The 20,972-nt window shown below is 35.5% G+C and overlaps 2 protein-coding genes across 3 annotated transcripts in view; both read right to left on the bottom strand.

The window, feature by feature from the left end:
• Nucleotides 1-4,339: 4,339 nt before the first annotated feature.
• On the bottom strand, nucleotides 4,340-11,072 carry LOC130630078 (uncharacterized). Its single transcript, XM_057443476.1, has 8 exons — nucleotides 10,446-11,072; nucleotides 6,300-10,361; nucleotides 5,791-6,215; nucleotides 5,696-5,736; nucleotides 5,453-5,525; nucleotides 4,808-4,979; nucleotides 4,649-4,707; nucleotides 4,340-4,457 (listed from the first exon to the last, which is right to left on the bottom strand). Exons 1-8 carry the CDS (start codon nucleotides 11,070-11,072, stop codon nucleotides 4,340-4,342), a joined length of 5,577 nt encoding a protein of 1,858 aa, XP_057299459.1.
• An 8,997-nt stretch (nucleotides 11,073-20,069) lies between these two features.
• LOC130630501 (membrane-spanning 4-domains subfamily A member 8-like) overlaps nucleotides 20,070-20,972 on the bottom strand; it is a 40,920-nt gene continuing 40,017 nt past the window's right edge. For both annotated transcript variants that reach the window (XM_057444022.1, XM_057444021.1), the window contains exon 6: nucleotides 20,070-20,445. In XM_057444022.1, the coding sequence (XP_057300005.1) occupies nucleotides 20,216-20,445 (230 nt within the window). In that variant the 3' untranslated portion in view covers nucleotides 20,070-20,215. The remainder of the gene's footprint in view (nucleotides 20,446-20,972) is intronic.

Genomic DNA, 20,972 nt, shown 5'->3' with positions numbered 1-20,972 from the left:
GCCTTCTTTCTGTTCATTTCAGCATCAATTCTGTATATTTGTTCAAAATTTAACACATACATGTCATTGTATTTACTAGTATGAGCACCCTGAGGCGCTCTTTCAACGTCAAGAGTTTAATGAGGGACGTTCAGTCAAGGGAAGAGGTCTTTTAAGGACGGGGCTCATTCAAGTAAAACTTCCCTTTGAAAAGCGAACTCATTAAGAAACTTTAAAAATTCGTATTTTTTTACACAGATTAAAACAAAAAAAGAAGTATACACACTTCAATTTAGAAATTTGAAGTCTCTTTTTCTCGTTGCCCTTGTAACACTGCTACAAAAATAGACTGTGAAAATAGATTGTGAAAGATAGATCGGGTACGAAGTTCCTTTTTTAAGTCATTTCGGCACATTTAAAGTTCTAATTGTAAAATAACTCAAAGTAGCTCCCTTGATTCTATCAGACAAACGCTTGGTTTACAGAGACGCATCTTATTGTTGAGTAAAGAATGAATGGATTGACAAAGAAAGTAAAACAGACGAAGAAAAGAAAATCCTGAATTCTCGTAGTGAGATAAATAACTTAGTACTTTTGGAAGAAATTATGGACATCGAAGATAACAAGGAAAACACTAAATGTGTCCTAGAAGAGGGTGGGGACTTTAAAATAAGTTACAAGGAAAGGGTCAACCGATGAAGTTTACGACAAGAAAAGAAAAGAAAAACAAATGTTGAGATTCGATTAGGTTTTGAGATTTATTCGAGGCTGCTATTGGTTCATCCAAAGGTTTATCCCCTTCAAAAAATTTAGTTATCTAAAGAGATTTCTATCTGGTGGCGCGTTGTATGCCAGAGTCGGCCTGAAGTTAATAAAAACTAAGTCGAAGCAATGACATTATTGATCAATCGATATGGAAATACGCAATTCATAATATCGGCACATATGAATGCGTTGGTTGTTACCTACAATAATACTTTGAGTCGACATATACATTGTTAAGTATTAAAAAGAGTCGTTGATACAAAAACTTTTTTGCATACGTTGCATACAAAAATAATTCGTTAAATACAAAAAGAATTTGTTGAATACAAAAATAATTCGTTGAATATAAATATTTGATTTTTGCAACAAAAAGTTAACAATAAGTAAACGAGAAAAAAAAATAGTATTTCAACAAAGCTGCAAAAATTTCGAATTTAAATAAGGTTTCAGGGCAAACGTTCAGACGAGAACAAGGGTGGGTAGAATTTATGAAGAATTTTAAGAAATAAAAATTACAACGAAAATAATTGAACAGGGAACAGACAATCTGCTTGTAGAATTCGATTTGCCTAATCGTAGCCAAAGCAGTCTACAAATCTAGTCTACAAATCTCTTTAAAAATTAAGTTGTTGTTAAATATTCTAATTTTTTGAACACTTGAGGAGATGGATCATAAGAATGCTACTTTTGCTTGGAACACGTTTTATTCTCTTTTTTTTTTTGTTCTCATAAAAAATATTCTACAGGAGACCGGGCAGACTAAGAATACTGGTTGTAAAAAAGTAAAACTTTCAAGTAAAAAGCTTTTTTCACATACCCTCTCATCAATCAATTGCATTGACATGGAAATTCAGGTATTATTACCTGGTATAACAAGAAATTGGACAAATATTGAATAGGTTATCCTCTGAAATCGGAAGACTACTTAAAGCAGAACTAAAAAATGATAAAAATTTGTGCTTAAAATGTTCATTATAGCGTGTGTAGGAACTGTGTTGATCTTTTTATTTTTGTGAGTTCTCGAGATATTTAAGGACAAAGTAGTCCTACGTCATATCAGTGTGGAATAGGACGTTCTGTTCGGTGAATTAATAACTTGGGTGAAGTAATTCCGCGGGAATGTAAACAAATGCATTCTGAATGAACAAAGCGAGGGAATGCTAAACTATGCCTCCTGCGATTGTCTAAAGGTTAATTTCCATTAGGCGAATTTTGGTCGCTTGGGCTGTAGCGATTGAGTTATGAGCATGCGCATAGGGTTTGTTTACGTAAAGTTTCATAACATGAGCCGTTCGCTGAGATCGGCGAAGGAGTTCAAACAGTTTGAACTTTTCGAACAATCGTTGGCGATTTTTGACGTCATAAATCCTTAAGAACCAATCAGAATCGAAATTATAAACATTACGCTCTAAAAACTGTGCAAATATATTTTTCTGCAGAAGAATAAAAAAAAATCATTTTTTCATTTTAAACATTTGTCTCGCTCATCTTACTCTGCTATAGCATATAGAGATTAAGTATAAGCTTCGTGTATTCAAATTAATTATGGAATTTTTCTTGTGTTATTTTTGTATCATCTTGAAAAATATTTTTCATTTAATTTGTTAGATTTGGAAACATGACTATAAATGATTATGCGCAGTTAAGTGTGCTGATAGTGATTTTGCGATGACAAAACAACACAAACACATTCTTGTTTACTTCGGTCTTTTTGTTACCTGCTTTCACATGTTGTTAAATTCTTAAAAATTTTGTTTTCTACGATGATGTTGTTCTGCTGGAATTTAGCTTGTCTTCTTTATCGCTCGAACCTTGCAATAAATTTTAATTACTCTGGAAAGACCAACAACCGAGTGATTCTTCACAAGTCCATTTAAGCTATGCACGCCGTGTGCCGCCACAAATGAAAGAAATATACTTTTGTGCGATAATGGCGGCGACCGTTAAAATAAGTACCGTTTTTGGCGGGACAAGATTTGTACACAAAAATGAAAAAGATATAAAAATTTTTGTCATGTTGTTTTCGAGATATGTAAGAATGTTTTTATTACAAAAACATATATATCTTAATTTTTTCGTTAGTTTTCTTTAAAAAATTGAAAATTTCAACAGGACTGACATCATTTGAAATGATGAGAATACCAGCGAGAAATGCATTATTCCTTTTCTTGTACATATGTTGATGAAGTATTTTTATGTCAATACGCGCGAAAAACAACAACAGTAACAATAAATGAGTACTGTATAAATAAATGGTGAAGACATCGTAACAGCTAAGCGACCAAAAACAAAATTTCATTTATCAATTGTGATGGCATCCAACCAGAACATGAGATTGTTTTTGCAGAATTTTGTGTCTAATTAGTACGGGTTAGACAGTCATTAAGAAGTACAAAACGTACTGGTTGCCTAAATTACTTCCATTTTATCAAACTCTCGTCCCCAGGGCTTCTTTTTTTGCGCTTGGTTTTGTAACAAGCACGAGAAACTAGCTCAGAGATTAAAAATAAGGTTGTGTATCTCGAAAAAGAAAAAAAAAGTTTTAAGGGGTGCACCACCTCGCCTTCTCATGAGGCGCGAGATAACAAGCTCGTTCCCAATGCAATTTTCGCTTTTTGATATCCGAGAGACGGCACGACGAAAATATCATTTTCTCGACACTGTCCACTGGGGTATCAAAAAGCGAAAAAATGCCCTGGGAGTGAGGTTCCAGTTTTTGGCTAAATATGTCATTGATACATCCCGCCAAAAAAATTTTTTTTTTAGTAAAGAAACTTTTAAATTAAGGCAACATATAGTAGTTGGCCATTTGGTTTACAAGTTGCTTTTTTTTTCTCTATACTCAAAATTATAACGATCTTGTTCATTCTTAGAAAAGATAGGAATAACAACGCCGATTCAGCTAATTGTACAACTTAAAGCTCAGATTTACTTCTGCGGATTCCCTTGTTCTTTTCTTTTTGAGAATTTACTCGTAAAAATTAAAAAAATAAATTTCATTACGTTTTTCATTTAATTTCTACAAGCAATTTTAGAAAAAAGGTCTATCAAAGAAGTTTATTTTCATAAACGTTTTTAAGCTTGTTTTTACAATTGAAGCCAAAAGAGAGGCTATATGTGATTTTGTTTTCGCGTGAATCGATTTTCGTGGCTGGCTGAGTCTTGTATATTTCACGAAAGTGCAATAATTTTTATTTTTAGCGCCATCATGAATTCTTAAGCTAGTTGGTAGCCCGTGGATAAATCCACGACTTTGGCCGTTCCTTATTTATAGAGTTTCGTGCGCTTCTCTACTGCGGTTACCATTTTGCGTGACAGACAGATGTGTACGGGTATTATAATATTCGTTAGCCCGTAGAAAAATCCACGACTTAATTTTCTCAACAACATATTTCAACGTAGAAAAGGGTTGTTACTGTTCTAAAAAAGAGATGTGTATTTTGCTACCATTTTTAGGGCCTGTGTCATTACAAATGCGGACCAGATTATCTAAACTATTTAGTTCGTTTTTACCTCATTGTAACCTTAAAGTAGTATTTACCTTAATATGCGCCTGAATAATTTTTTCTCACCTAAAGATCGTATACCGAAACTTCTATGCTCCGGACTCGTTTATAAGTTTACGTTTAGTGACTGCAATGTCACTTATTATGGCAAGTCTATTCGCCGTTTTAAGGTACGCATACCCGAACACATTGGAGTTTCGCCACTGACTGAAAAAAAAGGTTTCGCAATCTACTGCTGTATTACAACACATTTTGGACTCTCCTTCTCTCCACCATATTTTGTAAATTTTATTATTCTAACGCATGAGTCTAATAATTTTAAAGTCACATTGAAGGAGAGTATGCTCATTGAGCGAGATCGAGTTAAATTTATTATTACATTTTATTTTATTCTGTACCGCGATGATTTTGGTAAAATATGTGAAAATATGCTCGCATGAAGCGGGCGAAAGCTTACCTAAACTTGTCGCAAAAAGATACCTTCAAACTCTTACCTAAACATTGACTCGAATTACAATTATCTTTTACGGCAAACGGCGACGGCAAACGAAACTTACTGAAGATCTTTGCAGCTTTTGTAATCGTTTCGAAAGATATTTTGGTAAATTACTGAAGATGGTATTACAGTAATATATCTTTGTCAAGATTAAGCTCTGTGCTAGTGATTTTCGAAGATTAAAATCGGCTGCACGTTTAAATTGCTGTAAAGTTCGTAAAACAGCATAACCACTTTTAATAATAATAATAATTAGTTTTAATAACAATGATAGCTTAACAACCCAGTTTTGGTAATACGTCAGTGCGAGGCAAATATGAGAAAATTGTTTGCGTATTTAGTACGTATGCCACGCAAAGTATAGAAGTTTTAAAATAAACTGATTTTTTTATATTCTTTATTCTGAAGCAATTTATATTATCTTTTGTATGTCACACAACACTGTGATGTGGTGGATTTAGATAAAAGGGGGATATAATGTTTCTTAATTGAAGTAAACTGATAAAGTTTACCTTTTTGGTTGCTAGGTGTTGCTCTAATTATCGCTGACACTTTGACCTTTGGTTTTGGTATCAGTATATACGGAGAACTTCGAACCAAAGGCGTTCCATTAAATCAACACAGCACTCCAGTACTCACATCCATATGGATAATTGTCACTGGTATATTGAGTGTGTGTATACGATGAAAGTCACACAATCAATACTTAACTGGTACTTTCAATGCTTTCGTAATTACTGTTGCCATTCCAGCCCTTATCGTTTTTTCAACATCAATACCTTGAATCGTGTAAATAAATAAATTTTAAAGATTCATAAAATATCAAAATCAAGTACCTCGCGTACTCTACTCGTTATCTTTCTCCACTATACTCTCTAGAAAAATTGTACAACAAAAAAAGAAGAATGCGGGGAAACCCCGAAAAAATAATAATGGCGTCATTATTTACATACTCCCCCCGTTGACATGTCCGATGTCAACACGGTATGACTAAACATAAAGAAATCCTAAATATATATGTATGTCAAAAAAAACTATAAATACTCTTCGCGGAGTTTACGCATCAACTGTCCTTCAACCGCAGCCTTTCTCGTCGGCCTTCGTTGTTGCTCATCTTCATTGAGAGTGTCTTCAGCGGGTTTTTCAAGCTCACTTTTTTCAACTTTTTCAACTTCGTTTTCAGTCTCATTTGCTATTTCAAGTGGAATCAGTTTTTGAATAGGACGCGTTATCGTAGAAACAAGTCCTTTCTTGGTGTTAACCCGAATCTTCGCACCACGAATAAATCCGTCCTTTCCATAGATCAGTTCCGTAACTTTACCCAATGGCCATCTACTTCTTGGCAGTTGGTTATCATCTTTCACCACCACGACGTCGTTCAACTTTAAATCAGGTGTTTCTCTGCCATGCTTTCTGTAGAAGTGATGTTGCCGTAATTCGTTCAAATACGTTCGATAAAATCGTCGCCACTGATCGTCAAGCACTCGTTGTACATAAAGTAATCGTTTCGAGCACTAGTCGGTATCATTCATTGGGACACATTCAGCACCAACAATGTTCGAGCCGTAAATCAAATGCAAAGGTGTGATAGTCTGTCCAAGATCGTCCTCACTCTGATATGTAAGTGGTCTTGAGTTAATCGATGCTTCAACTTGGCACAGAACTGTCTCGAGCTCTTCGAAAGTCAATAGTGCCTTCCCAATGGTCTTACGCAAGGCGGTTTTCATTGATCTGACGATCCTTTCATAAAATCCTCCCCACCAAGGACTCTTGGGGAGAATCGGGTTAGTTTCAATAGACTCATGTCTCATAAATCTCTTTACATGGTTAGATTTAAACGTTTTAAAGTTATCATGCACAACCCTAGCAGGCGTTCCTCTTCTGGATTGAAATCTTTTGAAAGCTCTAATGAACGCTGGCGTCTTTAAATCGGGTGAAAGCTCAAAGTGCACAGCTCTAGTAGTAGCACATGTAAGTATTAATACGTATACCTTTGTCGTGTTTCGGTTCTCGGTACGAATGTAGAGTGGACCAGCATGATCGAACCCAACGTGTTCAAAAGCTCTTGAAGCGCAATACCTGTATTCTGGTAGATCTGGAGTCGGTGGTGATTTAATAGGTTTGCCTTGGTATCGTCGACAAACAATGCACTGTCGTAAAATAGATTTGATTGTGCGTCTACCTTTCGGAATCCAAAACTTCATTCGTAACATGTTGAGTGTCGCTTCTACGCCTTGATGAAATGTTTTTTCGTGGGCATCTTCAACCAGAAGTTTTGTAAAATGTGAATCACTCGAAAGAATCAACGGATACCTTTCGTCATATGAAAGCTTTTTATTCTCACCAAAACGTCCTTTAACACGTAAATCTCCTTTCTCATCTTCAAACAACTTCAGGGCGGACGAAAGTTTGTTGAAGTAGTTTTGGTTGTTTCGAAGTTTTCGTTGATTGTTTGTAATCAAAATATCAAATGCACTTTTGTATTCTTGAGTCGACAGTTCACGATCGTTGCATACTGATAAGTCTCTTTTTCGAATTCGATTTAACAATTTATTCGCAAATCTGTAAACATATCCAATGGTAGTTATAAGCTTTTTCAGTGAGCTAAACTTAGTCTCGTCTATAATATCATGTAACTGCGAATGACAATGATGAGTGGAATGACTAATGTTAGTAGTGACATGACTTTTCTTCTCTTCTGACAAAACATCGAATGATTGTTTGTTGACATGAAACTCAGGTGGAACAAAGCTGGAATCAGACAGAAATTCAGGACCGTTTAACCACAAATTTGAATTGAAGTCACCAATTTTGTCTGGTCTGGTAGGTATATCACTGGGGTTATGAATGGTGGAAACGTGAAACCATGATTCCGATGGAATGACTGATCGAACATAAACAACTCTGTTTTCTACCCATGGCTTCCACTGCTTCAATTTGCCTTTTAGCCAACAAAGGGCAACTTCCGAATCTGACCAACCGAAAAAACGATCAACTTTCAATCTACCATTGATCGCATTAAGCACATGGCTCATCAACTTTGCTAAGAGAGCACATCCTAGCAATTCTAAACGTGGAACAGAATGCGGCTTTAGGGGCGCAACTTTCGTTTTAGCAGTCACTAGCGAAACACTTACGCCGAGGTTAGTTCGTATTTTTGCATAAATCACAGCAGCGTAGGCAATCGTCGAGCTATCACAAAATCCATGCAGTTCAATTGATTGAATTTCATGACGCGGTTCACAGAATAAATAACGTGGTATCTCAAAAGTTTGTAAATTCGCAAAATCGTTCAATATATCTCTCCATTGTTTAAGCAGTTCCCCTTGCAGTGGATCATCCCAGTCGGACTTGTGTTGACAACATTTCTGGAAAAGAACCTTTACTTTGGTGGTGATTGGTGCGATCAGGCCCAACGGGTCATAAAATGAAGCAGATATACGTAAAATGTTTTTTTTTGTTGGAAACAGTTCTTTCGCTCGTTTCAATAACTCGTCAAATCGGTACACTAGAATATCTCTGTCGATGTCCCACTCGATCCCTAATACTTTGGGGTTAACAGTTTTGTCGCTATTCGGTTCAGAATTCACGTTCTCAATTTTATCGATAAAAGTTTGTAATTCATTGTTATTAGTAGCCCATTTTCGCAAATTGAACCCTCCTTCTTTCATGATTTGTTTACTAATTTCGTAAAGTTTCTTGCCTTCAGTTACGGTATCGGTACCGGTTGTTAGGTCATCGACGTACAAGTCATCCTTCAAAACATCAGTAATTTCGGGGCAGATAATTTCGTAAGTCTCCAAGTGGTGTTGGATTGTCCCATTGAGTAAAAACGGACTGCACGTTAACCCAAACACGACACGCAGAAATCGATAGATAATGAGCTTTGAATCGTTCTCGGTAGGGTTTTCTTTCCACAAAAAACGAAGATAATTACGGTCTTTCTCAGCGATTTCAATATTCAAGAAGGCTTGTTGAATATCAGCAACTAAAGCGACGTAGTTCGTACGGAATCTCAGCAGAATGTCAAACACCTTAGCAAGTAAATTAGGACCAGAGTACAAAATGTCATTGAGGGATGGTTTGTGAACGGCACAAGATCCATCAAAAACAGGACGAACTTTCGTTGTACTTTTATCTTGGCGTACAACCGGATGATGCGGAAGGTAGTGAGCATTTTCGCAAGCTATCTCACTTTCTGGAACTTTTTCTATAATCTGTTTCGATTCGTAGTCTGCAAAAACGTCGTTGTATTGCACAGCTAAATCAGGTTCATTTCGTAATCGTTTGTTAACAAGAGAATCTAAGCGTTGTTTCGAAACTGCAAAATTATCGGAAAGTTTATCATGATCAGGACGAAATGGTAATTCGGTCACGTAGCGTTCACCGTTGAATTCAAGAGTTTGTTTAAAAGAAGATAATACGTTTTCGTTTTCTCCGTCACCGATCGACTCAATTTGCCAAAACTTGTTCAACTCGTCACGAAGAATTGTGTTTTCGGTATCAACACGGCAGGCGTGGACTTCCATGCAGCTTGATTCGTTCGCTTTAGACTGTTCACCTCCGGACAAAATCCAGCCAAGTTTGGAATTGATAGCGATAGGACCGCCTCTCGGATCTCGAACAACTTCGCCGGTAATGAATGAATAATAATGGTCTAAACCAATCAGAACGTGAACATTCAGTCTCGTTTCACCATTTGAAAAATCTGCTAATTTCAACCGCTTCAAGTGTTCGTAATTATCAGCGTAATATTTCGCATTCTGATTTGAGAGAGGAGCGCAAATGTTTGGTACGGCAATGGCTTCGATGGGTACGGTAGATGAGCGGTCAGCGGTTTTTACATACAACTTAACAACGGGTAGCTCTCTCGATTGGCTGTTGCTATGGCCAAAAGTGTTAATAATTAATTTCTCCTTTCGAATTGTTTCTAAATTCAGTTTTTCTTTCAGTTCATTTGTGACATATGTTCTCTGGCTACCTGAATCAAACATGAATCTCGTTTGTATGTTCCTGCTCTCCCTTTCTTTCGAAACAAAAGCTTTAGCCGTCTGCAAAAGAATTCCTTTGTTTTCTTGGCTGATGTGATTCGCGTTGGTTTCGTTAGAAGGGTTTTCCTCCGAGCCATTGTTGTCTTTATCTTTTCTTTCGGCACGTTTTTCTTTCATACACAAAGAGATGTGGTGACGTCTTCCACATCTATTGCATATGTAATTTGAACAACAGTTCTTTGAAATGTGTCCATGCTGCAAGCATAAAAAGCAACGCCCTTCCTTTTTCATAATTTGCGAACGTGTTTGTACGTTGGTAACTTTTGAACACCTCGACGGAGAGTGAGAATCGTGACAGAAAACACATTTTTTTCTGTCCAAAGTCAATAAGCAGTCTGCGGTAGAAATTCCTCCTCTCTTGTAATTTTCACTGGGAGTTTGTCCCTTGCCTTTCGCGGTTACAGTGCACCTCTCTCGAGCTTGCAGTTCGTTATTGATAAAAAACAGCATCTTTTCAACGGACCACTTCTCCTCTCCAAAGTTTCTAGAAATAATCATTCGTAATTCGTTGGGAATTCTTTCGTTTAGAACCGGAATCAATAAACTCAGCATTTCGCTGTTATACTTCAAATTTTTCAAATTTCAAATACAGTTCTCAACATCATTATAAAGTTTTCTCAATTGTTGGGTGTTATCCATTGATCATACTGACTCAATCTTCAACAGGGCTTCCATGTGCGCGTTAATGAGCACCTGTTCGTTGCCAAAACGGTTTCTAAGCAACTCTATAGCATTTTCGTAGTTACTGTTCGTCAATTCTAACCCAGAAATAGTTGATAAAGCGGTTCCTTCGACGTATCTCTTCAAATAATTAAATTTATCAATTGCATTCAAACTGTCATTGTCATTAATGGCTGAATTAAACTGGTCCCAAAACGAGGGCCAATTCAAAGGGTTCCCATTAAATTTGCTCAGTTCTATTTTGGGTAGTCTCATCGATTTCTTTTCAACAGACCGTGTCGATTCTGTGGCTAAAACATGTGGTCCGGTAGCGGTAGTAATAGTCGCGAGACTCATGTTCACTAATAGATAAAATTCTGTTGCCTCCATAACGTCGGTTTCGATCTCTTCAGCCGATAAAACACCGTATAGCTCTTCATCTAACTCCTTTAACTGTTTAACAGTGTCAATTAAAGTGGTCTGTAAAGAAATAATTTCTGCTTGTTTCTCCTCCGAAAAGTCCTTAACTATGACATCAATTCGCTCGCGCAAAGTGCTCGCAATAGACCGCAACCCCTTTCGCTTTGCACTCTTCCTCGTAGTCGCAGTAGACATAATGAAATTTAATGTAATGCAAAAAATGAAACCAATGAAACTGGAAGCATGAAAAATGAAAGTTTTTGAAATTTGACGTGCAGTACACAATAAGACGATTTCAGAATAACAAACACTGTCTAAGCTAAGTTAAAGTTCATAACATAAATCCACCAATTCGAGCAAATAATATCCACACAACATCACCAGTCCACCAATTCAAGTAAATATCCAAAAATAATATCAAAAGTCCATCAATCGAGCGCCATTTAAAGATTCATAAAATATCAAAATCAAGTACCTCGTGTACTCTACTCGTTATCTTTCTCCACTATACTCTCTAGAAAAATTGTACAACAAAAAAAGAAGAATGCGGGGAAACCCCGAAAAAATAATAATGGCGTCATTATTTACATAAATCTCTTATAAAAATACACTAACTGTGTGTATCTATTTGTTTGCAAATGTCAATATTTTCTCTAAGAGCGCTTACAAAATTGTTCTGTCTTATAAACCTTTTGTTTACATTTTTGACCGTAAAACAAGTCATAAATTTTCATTTATTATTGTGACATGGTCAACCTGTTGTTATTCATTCTCTTGATTAGGCAATTATAAGAAACACATGACTATTTTCTCTCTGCCAAAAAAAATTCTTTAAACTTTTAACGGTATGTATTAAAATACATATTTTTCCTGCCTTATATTGTATAATTTTTCTCTTAAATAAACTGTTATAAAGGCTTATAAGAATAGCTTTATTCTGTATAGCTACAAGATCTGCTGTCTACACAGTTACAGAGAGGATGAATAGCTAGCTAACTGAAAACATGAAAGTGCTTTCTACACAGGAAAACAAATCTGAAGATTTACATACAGATACAAAAATTGGATGATTCGAGTATAGAGAGTTTTTATGAAGCTCTATACAAGTTATAAAGCTAAATAGGGATCCACGTTTGACAGCAGCATCATGCTTTCTTCACCTTCACAACTTCGCTAGCTCTGTTTTGTTTTTTGACTTTCTTGCGTATGTTCTATAGCCATATATGGAGCGAATTTTTAACCTCTCTGCAAAATTTACTAGCCAATAGGATGCGTCTAAAATGACCATAAATGAAAGACACAAGACCGTACATAGGCATAATTTTCGCAGGTAATCCTGCGAAAAAGACTATCTGCGAAACAAAGTAGAGATTCAACACCTCGGCCTGCAAAACAAAGTGGATACTGTAAAATCTTGCGAAAACGACGTGCGAAGCGCGAAGCTTGTGTGCGCTGCCCGGGAAAATTGTGCCGGATGCACAATTGGTGCGCCCATCCATGTGTTGGCGGTGGCGGTGAAAAAAAACGACGTGTTGTAATTAAAAAAGTAGGTCAGTCGATCGCAGAGCCTGACTGACGCTGGCTACGCCCCTGATGGCCTCTTCTGTTCCTATGGTTGCTGCTATCAACGGAGGTCCTGCGAGGGACTTCTAGCGCATTTTAAGCTCCAATTTGAACTACGAAAGTCGTCAAAGCACAGCAAACGCTCAAATAGACAACCCCTTAAGATATCAATCCTATTTTCATGCTGAATGCTAAGTTGAAAGGATGGATTCACACTTTTTTATTCTCGGGCATGACTCGATCGGTGTTTGAACACAAGATCTCCCACACTAGAAACGAACGCTCTACCACCAGAATCAGTTTAAAATTAAAACATGCTAGTTCTTTAAAGTATTATCGATCTATTATGTCGTTACACGTACAGCCAGTCACTAAGCCATGTGTTTTTGCATGGGTGATTACTAAACGAAATATTAGTATTAGAGGTTATTACCTGACTGATACAAAAACCGGTTAATATGAAAAGTATGATAACTTGATTGGTTCATCGCTTATTAAAACACGGCTTTGTATGGAGCCATACTGACCAGTTTGGGAAACCATTAGGCATCACTATAGGTACGGTGCATAAATTATAAATGGCGTATTAAAATGTTAACAATTAAAGCTTTTTTGTGCAACAATTTGAAGATGGTTTACCGTAAACGATTCTTCAATTCTTTTAACGATACCAACATTTCATTCGATCTTGGTGTACATTTTGATTTCACTGCATATTATTCTGTGAAGAAAACACAAATATCTAACTTTTTTTATCCACGAAGGCAAAACACACTATTTATAAAGACAAAAGTGGCGCTAAAAGATATTTAATAATTATTTATTGCAGAAAATTACAAGGAAAACAACAACGAAAGAAAAATAGAAAATATCCCAGCACGGAAGCTCGATGAAATGTTATGCAGCTTTTTATGTACGCCAAGAAGTTTAACAAACTTTCTGGATAATATGATAGTGACAACTATCAACCTGATGAGTTGACAAGTTTCCAAAATTCTATACAAATTGTGCTGTCGAGTAAAATGAACATAAGAAGAGGAGTAGAATTTGAACGAAGTAGAAAAGTTCTTGTCGCAAAGCGCAAAATGCTAACTCAATAAGGTCTTGGTAATAAAGCAAATGCAGCAAGACCACTGGAGGAACCAGAAATTAAAAACGATGAAGTAAAAAGGAACGCCAGAAGAATTACAAATATTGACGTGGTGGTCCTTCATTGGTTATTTTGGCTATCGTGCTAGAGACGAATCAAGGAAATTATGTTTTGGCGATATAAAGCTCCGCGTCGATTTGGATGGGAATACTGAATATCTGGAGTGGGATACCAGAGCGTTTTTATATGGTGAAGTTGTTAGCCTCTTAACCTTAACCTTTTTTGGTTAAAGAATAATGTTTCTTGACGAATGGTTGGATTCAACATTTAATTGAAAAAAAATCATGTGATGACATGAGTCATACAGTGACATTGAAAAAAAACAGATACACATCAGTTAGCTTTCATAGCAACTTATCTGAAAGATGAGTCTTTTATTGTGAGATATACAATGAAAATTCATAATAAAGGATAAGCCTCCATTGGAGAAAATGATTTAATCAGAACCATAATATTTATTTGTTTCCTTATGATTTTATGATATAATAATTACTTAATTACTTCTAGTTATATAAAACAGAAAATTTAAATATGTAAATAGCTTGATAATTGGGTGGACAACGACTCCAACACATCGCCAAAAACTGTCCTATTTATGTACACAACTTTGACATTTAAGCCGCCTTAATGAAAAAGTATTTAGTTAGTTTATTCTAAGCAAAGCAATTTAGATTATAAAATTAGTAAAGTTTTGCTCGCGTATTATAAAAAACAAAGAACATTTGCTAGCAGCAGGTATCTTTTATAATAGTAGCATTTTTATCTCCAACTGTTTGAAAAGACGGGTAATCTATTGAAATTAATAAATCTACTTACAGAGATAAACAGAGTATTTTATGCGAGGAATTTTGGCAAGTTGAATTTTAATTACTTTCATTGCTTGTTGTTTTCTTCTGTAAGCTTTCTGTAAAATAAGTCGTAAACAAATCAACTATACTACATTTGAAAACCGTTAAAATACATACGCCTTTTGTCAGTTTATTTGGCAATGGCAACTGCACTACCCACGAATACGATCTCGCCCGTTCGAACTAAAAATGTAAAAAATTTTTCCGTATTTGGTAAGTATGCAACTGTAAATATCGAATTATCAAATTGCAGAATTAATTTTCACTGAATTTTAACGAAAATTTCCATTAGGAATCGTTCTAATCATTGCTGGCGTTCTCATTCTTGGGTTCAGTGCCAGCAAATATGGAGTATTGCGGATAAAAACATCTATCAGACACTTTTTTAGTTAATTTATAGAACCCGTCAGTTTGAACACTTTTTATTGTAGTGGATCTAGGACAAGCGCACATTAGCCAAATTCACAGGCCGGAGGAATGGGCGCTAATGTTTTGCTTGTGGAAAAAAAAATCCATAATGGCGGGTTTGTTGGGCTTCTAAAGTGAAGCAAATGGAGTCAAACACAAAACGTCCAGCTTTATATTATGTTATAACGTTATTATAAACATTTAGCTGCATAATCGTATAGTTTAACACTTGGTGAAGACCTTTCCGAATAACTGGAAGGTGTCATTACAAACGTTAGCTAGCTAAAAACTACAACAAAAATGGTTAAGTGGTCTTGTGCATCAGTCTTGTGTTTCAGCAATCACACAACTTTGGGTATTGATGGGAAACCTTTAAAATTTTATCGTTTAGATTAGAATCTTTAAAATCGCAATATCGGAAGATTTTAAAAACAGATAGTATTAACTGGAAAAATGGTTATACTTGCTGTGAACACTGGAGCTCCAATGAGAGATTATCAGTGACAGACTTGCCAGATGTTGTCGTTTCAGAAAGAAATTTCCAAAAGCTTGAACAGAAATATGAGAATGCTAATAACTTGGTAAAAAAATCAGCCACAGAACTTTACAAAAAAAGATTAAGAAATGCTAAACAAAAGTTGGAAACTGCCAGAAATATAATGAACCAAAATATTAATACTCCATCCTCATCAAAAGCACGAAGAACCCTAACAAAGTCTAGTACATATATCTCTTCTAGAAAACGTAACCCCTCAAAGTTACCATACAAAAAAAATTTGAAAAAGCAAATGCTGAAGACTAAATAAAGAGCTTACCGAATCCCAAGAAAAAAATACCAGGTTAAATAAGAAACTTGCAACAATGAAATTTCATAACAAGCTATTGGTAAATAATAACAGAAAAATACGTTCTGATAATATGTCTACTACTTCAAAACAGTTTACTTTTTCTAACATTAAAAATACGTCAAATTTTCAATTTTATGTGGTTTAACATTGCCCAATTTAACATGCTATTAGACTGTCTTATGCCTTTCTTTCACCTGATCCCATATCCTGACTGTTGCCACACACCATCACTAAATAGATTACTAGATAAAGCAACAGAATTACTAGCTGTCTTGACTATTTGCCTATCATGGTGTTCATCAAGGTCTAATGGCATTTTTTATGGATATATCTAAAAGCACCATGCAACGGATATTTATTGGTCGGGTAATTTTTGTTGCTGGTATTTTCAATGAAATTGACTTAAAACCACCTTCTGGTTTTAAAGGAAGAAAATGCCTAAAAGTTTTATTGAAACTGGTCATGGTTTAACAGATCTGGTCATTAATAAATTCTTTGATGTTTTCCAACTATAAAAATACACAAACTAGAAAATTTTACATATGTACACGAATTATCAACTAAAGTTTTAACAGTTACTAACAAAACCTTCCTTTCCTACTCTATAACATTCTAATAGACTTTTCCTGCTGGCCTAAACTACCATATGTTTTTATTTTGCAGTAGTTCCTAACTATACCTTCATTGATAAGTGGTAGATCCTCTTCCTTTTTACACCATTTAGCTGCAGTTGGAGGAATATCTGTGGGATCTAAGCTACAACTAAGCTTGTAATTTTTATTTGCTTCTTAGACGTTTTATTAAACGAGGATATCGCATAAACTTTCTAATTTTTATATGCAGTTCTTGAACATTTCCTGTGGCACACTGACCTATATTTTTTAGCCATTCTGAACATTCTTCACGGCTATAATTGCTAACATCCTTTGTATTGTCCATGTTTATAAACTTTAATAATCGATATCATAAATAAACTATATACTATTGCAATATACAACGTTTTTCTTCGATTTATTATTATTTATCTAGCCAAGTACACCAAAACAATCGCCGCCATTATGATTTTTTCCCTACAAGTGAATTCAGACGAACTTGACCGCGCCGTATGAGTTTGGCTAATAACCAGCAAAAGATTTCTTAATAACTCAGCCAAAGTTTCGCAAGTGGAGGCTGACAGTAAATCATAAGATATAAAAAATAAGAACACGCCATTGATTGGAAGTAGTAAGAATCGCCGCCAGGTGCTTATTTAACAAAATGTAAGATGAATTTTGGGGCGACTTTTTACCTTTCCTTAATTTTTCTGTTTAGACGAAAGATGTAGTGAGCACTATGGAATAAAATCCCCAAAATTATATAAATTCCTTCCTGTTTTAATGTTGTCCGCTATCAATCACCCTTGAATAATCTAAGAAAAATCAGGAAACTACACAGGTGTTTATTAAATAATTTACGTCTAAATTCATATCTGAGAATTTACATAATAGTTCGAGTAAATCATGTGATCAAGTTTCAGCTTGGAGGAACAATTTCATTTCTGTATGCTTTAAATTTATTGAATTTTCTATTGTTTTTAATTTCAAAGAATCAGTGCGCGAGGTGCTCGACGGAGTCTCTTTCGCAAAAATATGATCAAATGCCGTATTCTCTTTTAATGGGGGATATCTTTTTTCCTGAAAATAAGACTGGAACACGTCGCAGGCATTTGAAATTTGTATGGAAAATGTCCCTAATATAAGACGGGAAACATTGTTCGTAAACACTTTAACAATACGTTTGGAAATAAGCGTTTAACCGTGATATTAACCTATATTTTCAGTCTTGAGTATACCAGTTTGATCATAAAAAAAGTATTGATGGATACGCACGGACGAATTATGACAAAATCTGTGGGAGATTAATGTTTATTTTAACTGATAAAATAAGTTCCGATTCCAGAAAGTCGTTTTATAACATGATTTAAACTTTCTTTTTTGTTTACAAAATTTTATAGCACGTGCAATCGTTGCTAATTATGCATTTGTCATGACATAATTACATATCACAATGAAATTGCAAATCCGGTATATGTACTTATAACTAAGCACAAAAGTAAAGTTTTAAATGTGTTTCAAGAGTATTTATGTGTTTCAAGAGAAATGCGTACGAGAAAAATGTTAATTAAATTTCAACTTAATGTTTGTTTTTAACGAAACATGCCCACAGTGAGGTGATATTTTGTTGCAGTTTGCACGTGTTTTATCTGTAAAAGATTGAGCTTGCTCAACAAAAATATCAAAAACATTTAGGAGAAAGTAACAAAAACATGTAATCAAAAGTTTAAACTTTAGTGTTTCAAAAGTTGACTTTATTGGATGATTTTATTGCTATATAACTCAAATGGAGCCATAAAACATCTGGAGGCAACTTTAGACGCGACTGCTACAGTTGCAAAGACCAACGCGAAACAACTTCTAGAGAACAGTTATCGCGTAACATTTTAAACAACTCCGTCAAAAGTATTTACGAAAAATAATGAGTCTAATTTAAAGATCTTCTTTCACAAGGAGATTAATAACATGCCGGACTTTCGCAACGCCTCGCTGTTGCAACCAACTGTGGTTTTTTTATCTTAATATGCAAATATATAAAAAGCGCAATACAAAGTTTTTAGAAAACAAAAAGGTCAACCTACACCCTACAAACTTTCAAAATGACCACCATTTCATTAGATTGTCCACCAACACGCCTTAATTGCTATAACTTTCAGGCGTACGGCGGGTGATATTTAAAATGGCGTTTGTCATATTTACAATTTTTAAAATTCGATTTTTGATTTTGATAAAATAGGTATTTTTTTCAGTATGTAAACCGTAACTACTTCTTTTAATCAATGAATAAAAGCAAATGGCATGCTAACATATAACAAAATAAAATATTTCAAACCCCTTGGTTTTTAAAGGACTTAACAAGATTAAAAAAGTCGCTGTTACCATTTTGCGTGACAGACAGATAGACAGACGTATTCGGGTGTTATGATATACACTAGCCGGTTTAAGCCACAAGTAACTGTGTGACACGGCGTTGAACACTCTGTGGAGCGCTTAATAAGAGCAGTAAACTGCGGCTGTAACATATTTTCTTTTTTTCCCGCAACGCTAGCTAAGCAGAGTTTGCAAACAGTTGTTACCCTTGCATAGCAGAAACAATCGGTCAATATTATTTTATTTTGTGGAATAATTTTCTGTGAAAGTTTAAAATTAATCGTCACACCGGGCTGAGCGCTTGGTCCAGTTGAACGGGCATATAGGGAAAATATCCGTTTTTTAAAAACTTAATCGCAGGTTCTGTTTAAATAAAAACACGAGAAGCGGTCTATTGCTAACAACGGACGGAGTGGTTAGTCCAGGCAAACCGTGTTGCACGTCCTTACAGGCGTAATACACTTTTCAAAAAACAATTATCACAGCTTCGGTTTGAATAAAAACAAAGGAAACAGTCTGTTGGAGTACCCAGCATCAAAACGCCAGGTTAAGCCAAAACTAGCTGTGTTACACGACATTAAAAGCCCGATGCAGCGATCAATAAAAGCCGTAAACAGTGCCACACATTCTGATAGGCGCTTTAGTACATGAATGCAATATGTCTATAATCAAGTGAAGCGCACACAACATTATATAAATACTGTTTCGGGTCTAATATGCTTTATCAAAAAATATATTTCCAGCAACTTTAGCTGAAGTAAAAAACATTCGTAACCTGTTGTTATCTCGTCATAGCAAAAAGAGTCGACCAGCATTTCTTTATTTTGCAGAATATGTTCCCGAGAAAGTTTAAAAATTAATTGCCACAGTCGGCTGACCCCTTAGTTCAAGTAAATCGTGTCGTGCAAGCGCATAGACGTAACAGCTTTTTCCTAGAAAACAGTCTGTTGCTATCACCGGGTTAAGCGCTTACAGTTAAACCGATTTGAACAGGCGTATATGCGTAATACCCTTTTCCATAACAATTTATCGCATTTTCGGTTTAAACCCGTCGTTACCCCGTCCAGCTGAAAATAACTGTCAGCCATTTAATTTCGCGGATTAAGTTTTTATAACAGTAACAAAAGGTGTAACACCCTTTAAAAGGTAGATATTTATTCAAATGCGTGTTTAAAATAAGAAGGCATTTTTCCAATCGTTTACGCTTTACGATTTACGATCACCTGACACGTGCTAAACTTATACTGAGTTATAAAAGAAATTTTCTTTTGTGTGTTATGTCGCTTCTGCTAGTTCCATAGTATAAAGTGTTAAAACTGACGGATTCCTAAAGTAGCTAAAAACAATAACTGTCTGAGACGGTTACTGGCAGAATGGATTTAGAAGAGCAACCGTGAGAAACCACACAGCACTTTAGTGAATGCGTTTTATTTATACTTTTAAAAGATACAGTGCGCAGTGATAAGAAAAAATGAAATTATTGTTACTAAGACCGTTTCTTACGATACTTCGACGAACCACTGTCGGACTTTAGTGCCTAATTGAATCAAAACTTCTTTTAGGTATAAGGTGGGGCAGTGACAACGTTCTCGTTGTTTAGTGGAACTGGCGATACAATTGGCGTTTGTTGTGACGTGACAGGTACCAGCATAAATTGTTGACCAGATGTGCTTGTAACCAGCATTTGGTTTTGCTGCGGTTGAAACATTGGATACTGTTGTTGAGGAGAGGTTTGCAGAATTAGAGCTTGTGGTGCAGCTTGAAACATCTGAATATTCGAGTCTTGTCCTAAAATTGACAAATTTTGTTGTTTGATCCTTACTTTCTTATGTCATGTCCTCGTATCACATCCTGCCCTTTTTATGTTAAATAGTTTTTGTCGTGGCGCTATCATAAACAATAAACTTTCCAATAAAGCATATGCTCTCGTTAATGTAACTATTGATCAGTTTCTAACTATGGTCCTCTGGACCTGCAACATTCTCAGCACTCTCCCATACCTCCGCTTGATGTTGAAGCAGAGTTAGTGCATTTTCCAAAGGCATTCAAAAATTCTAAATGCTACGATTTGATCTTAAGCACTCATTTATAAAGTCTTTATTTTATTGCCTTTTTAACTTTACATTGAATTAAGCAATGTGGTATGTCAAGAACCTAACCCAAGATATTCTCTATGAGCGTCTACCAGAAAAATAGAAGGTGTGAATAATTATATAGGACCTGTTAATAAAGCAAGTGACATTTATCGCGATCGCCTTATCATAGCAGGGATAACTTTTTCCCTCTTTGTACTAACATAAAGGAATAAATAAGTA

Source organism: Hydractinia symbiolongicarpus, chromosome 2, assembly GCF_029227915.1.
Source record: "Hydractinia symbiolongicarpus strain clone_291-10 chromosome 2, HSymV2.1, whole genome shotgun sequence".
In the NCBI taxonomy this organism is placed as follows: Eukaryota; Metazoa; Cnidaria; class Hydrozoa; order Anthoathecata; family Hydractiniidae; genus Hydractinia; species Hydractinia symbiolongicarpus.
Note: the sequence above shows the minus strand (reverse complement) of the source record. Positions and strands in the feature narration are given on the sequence as shown.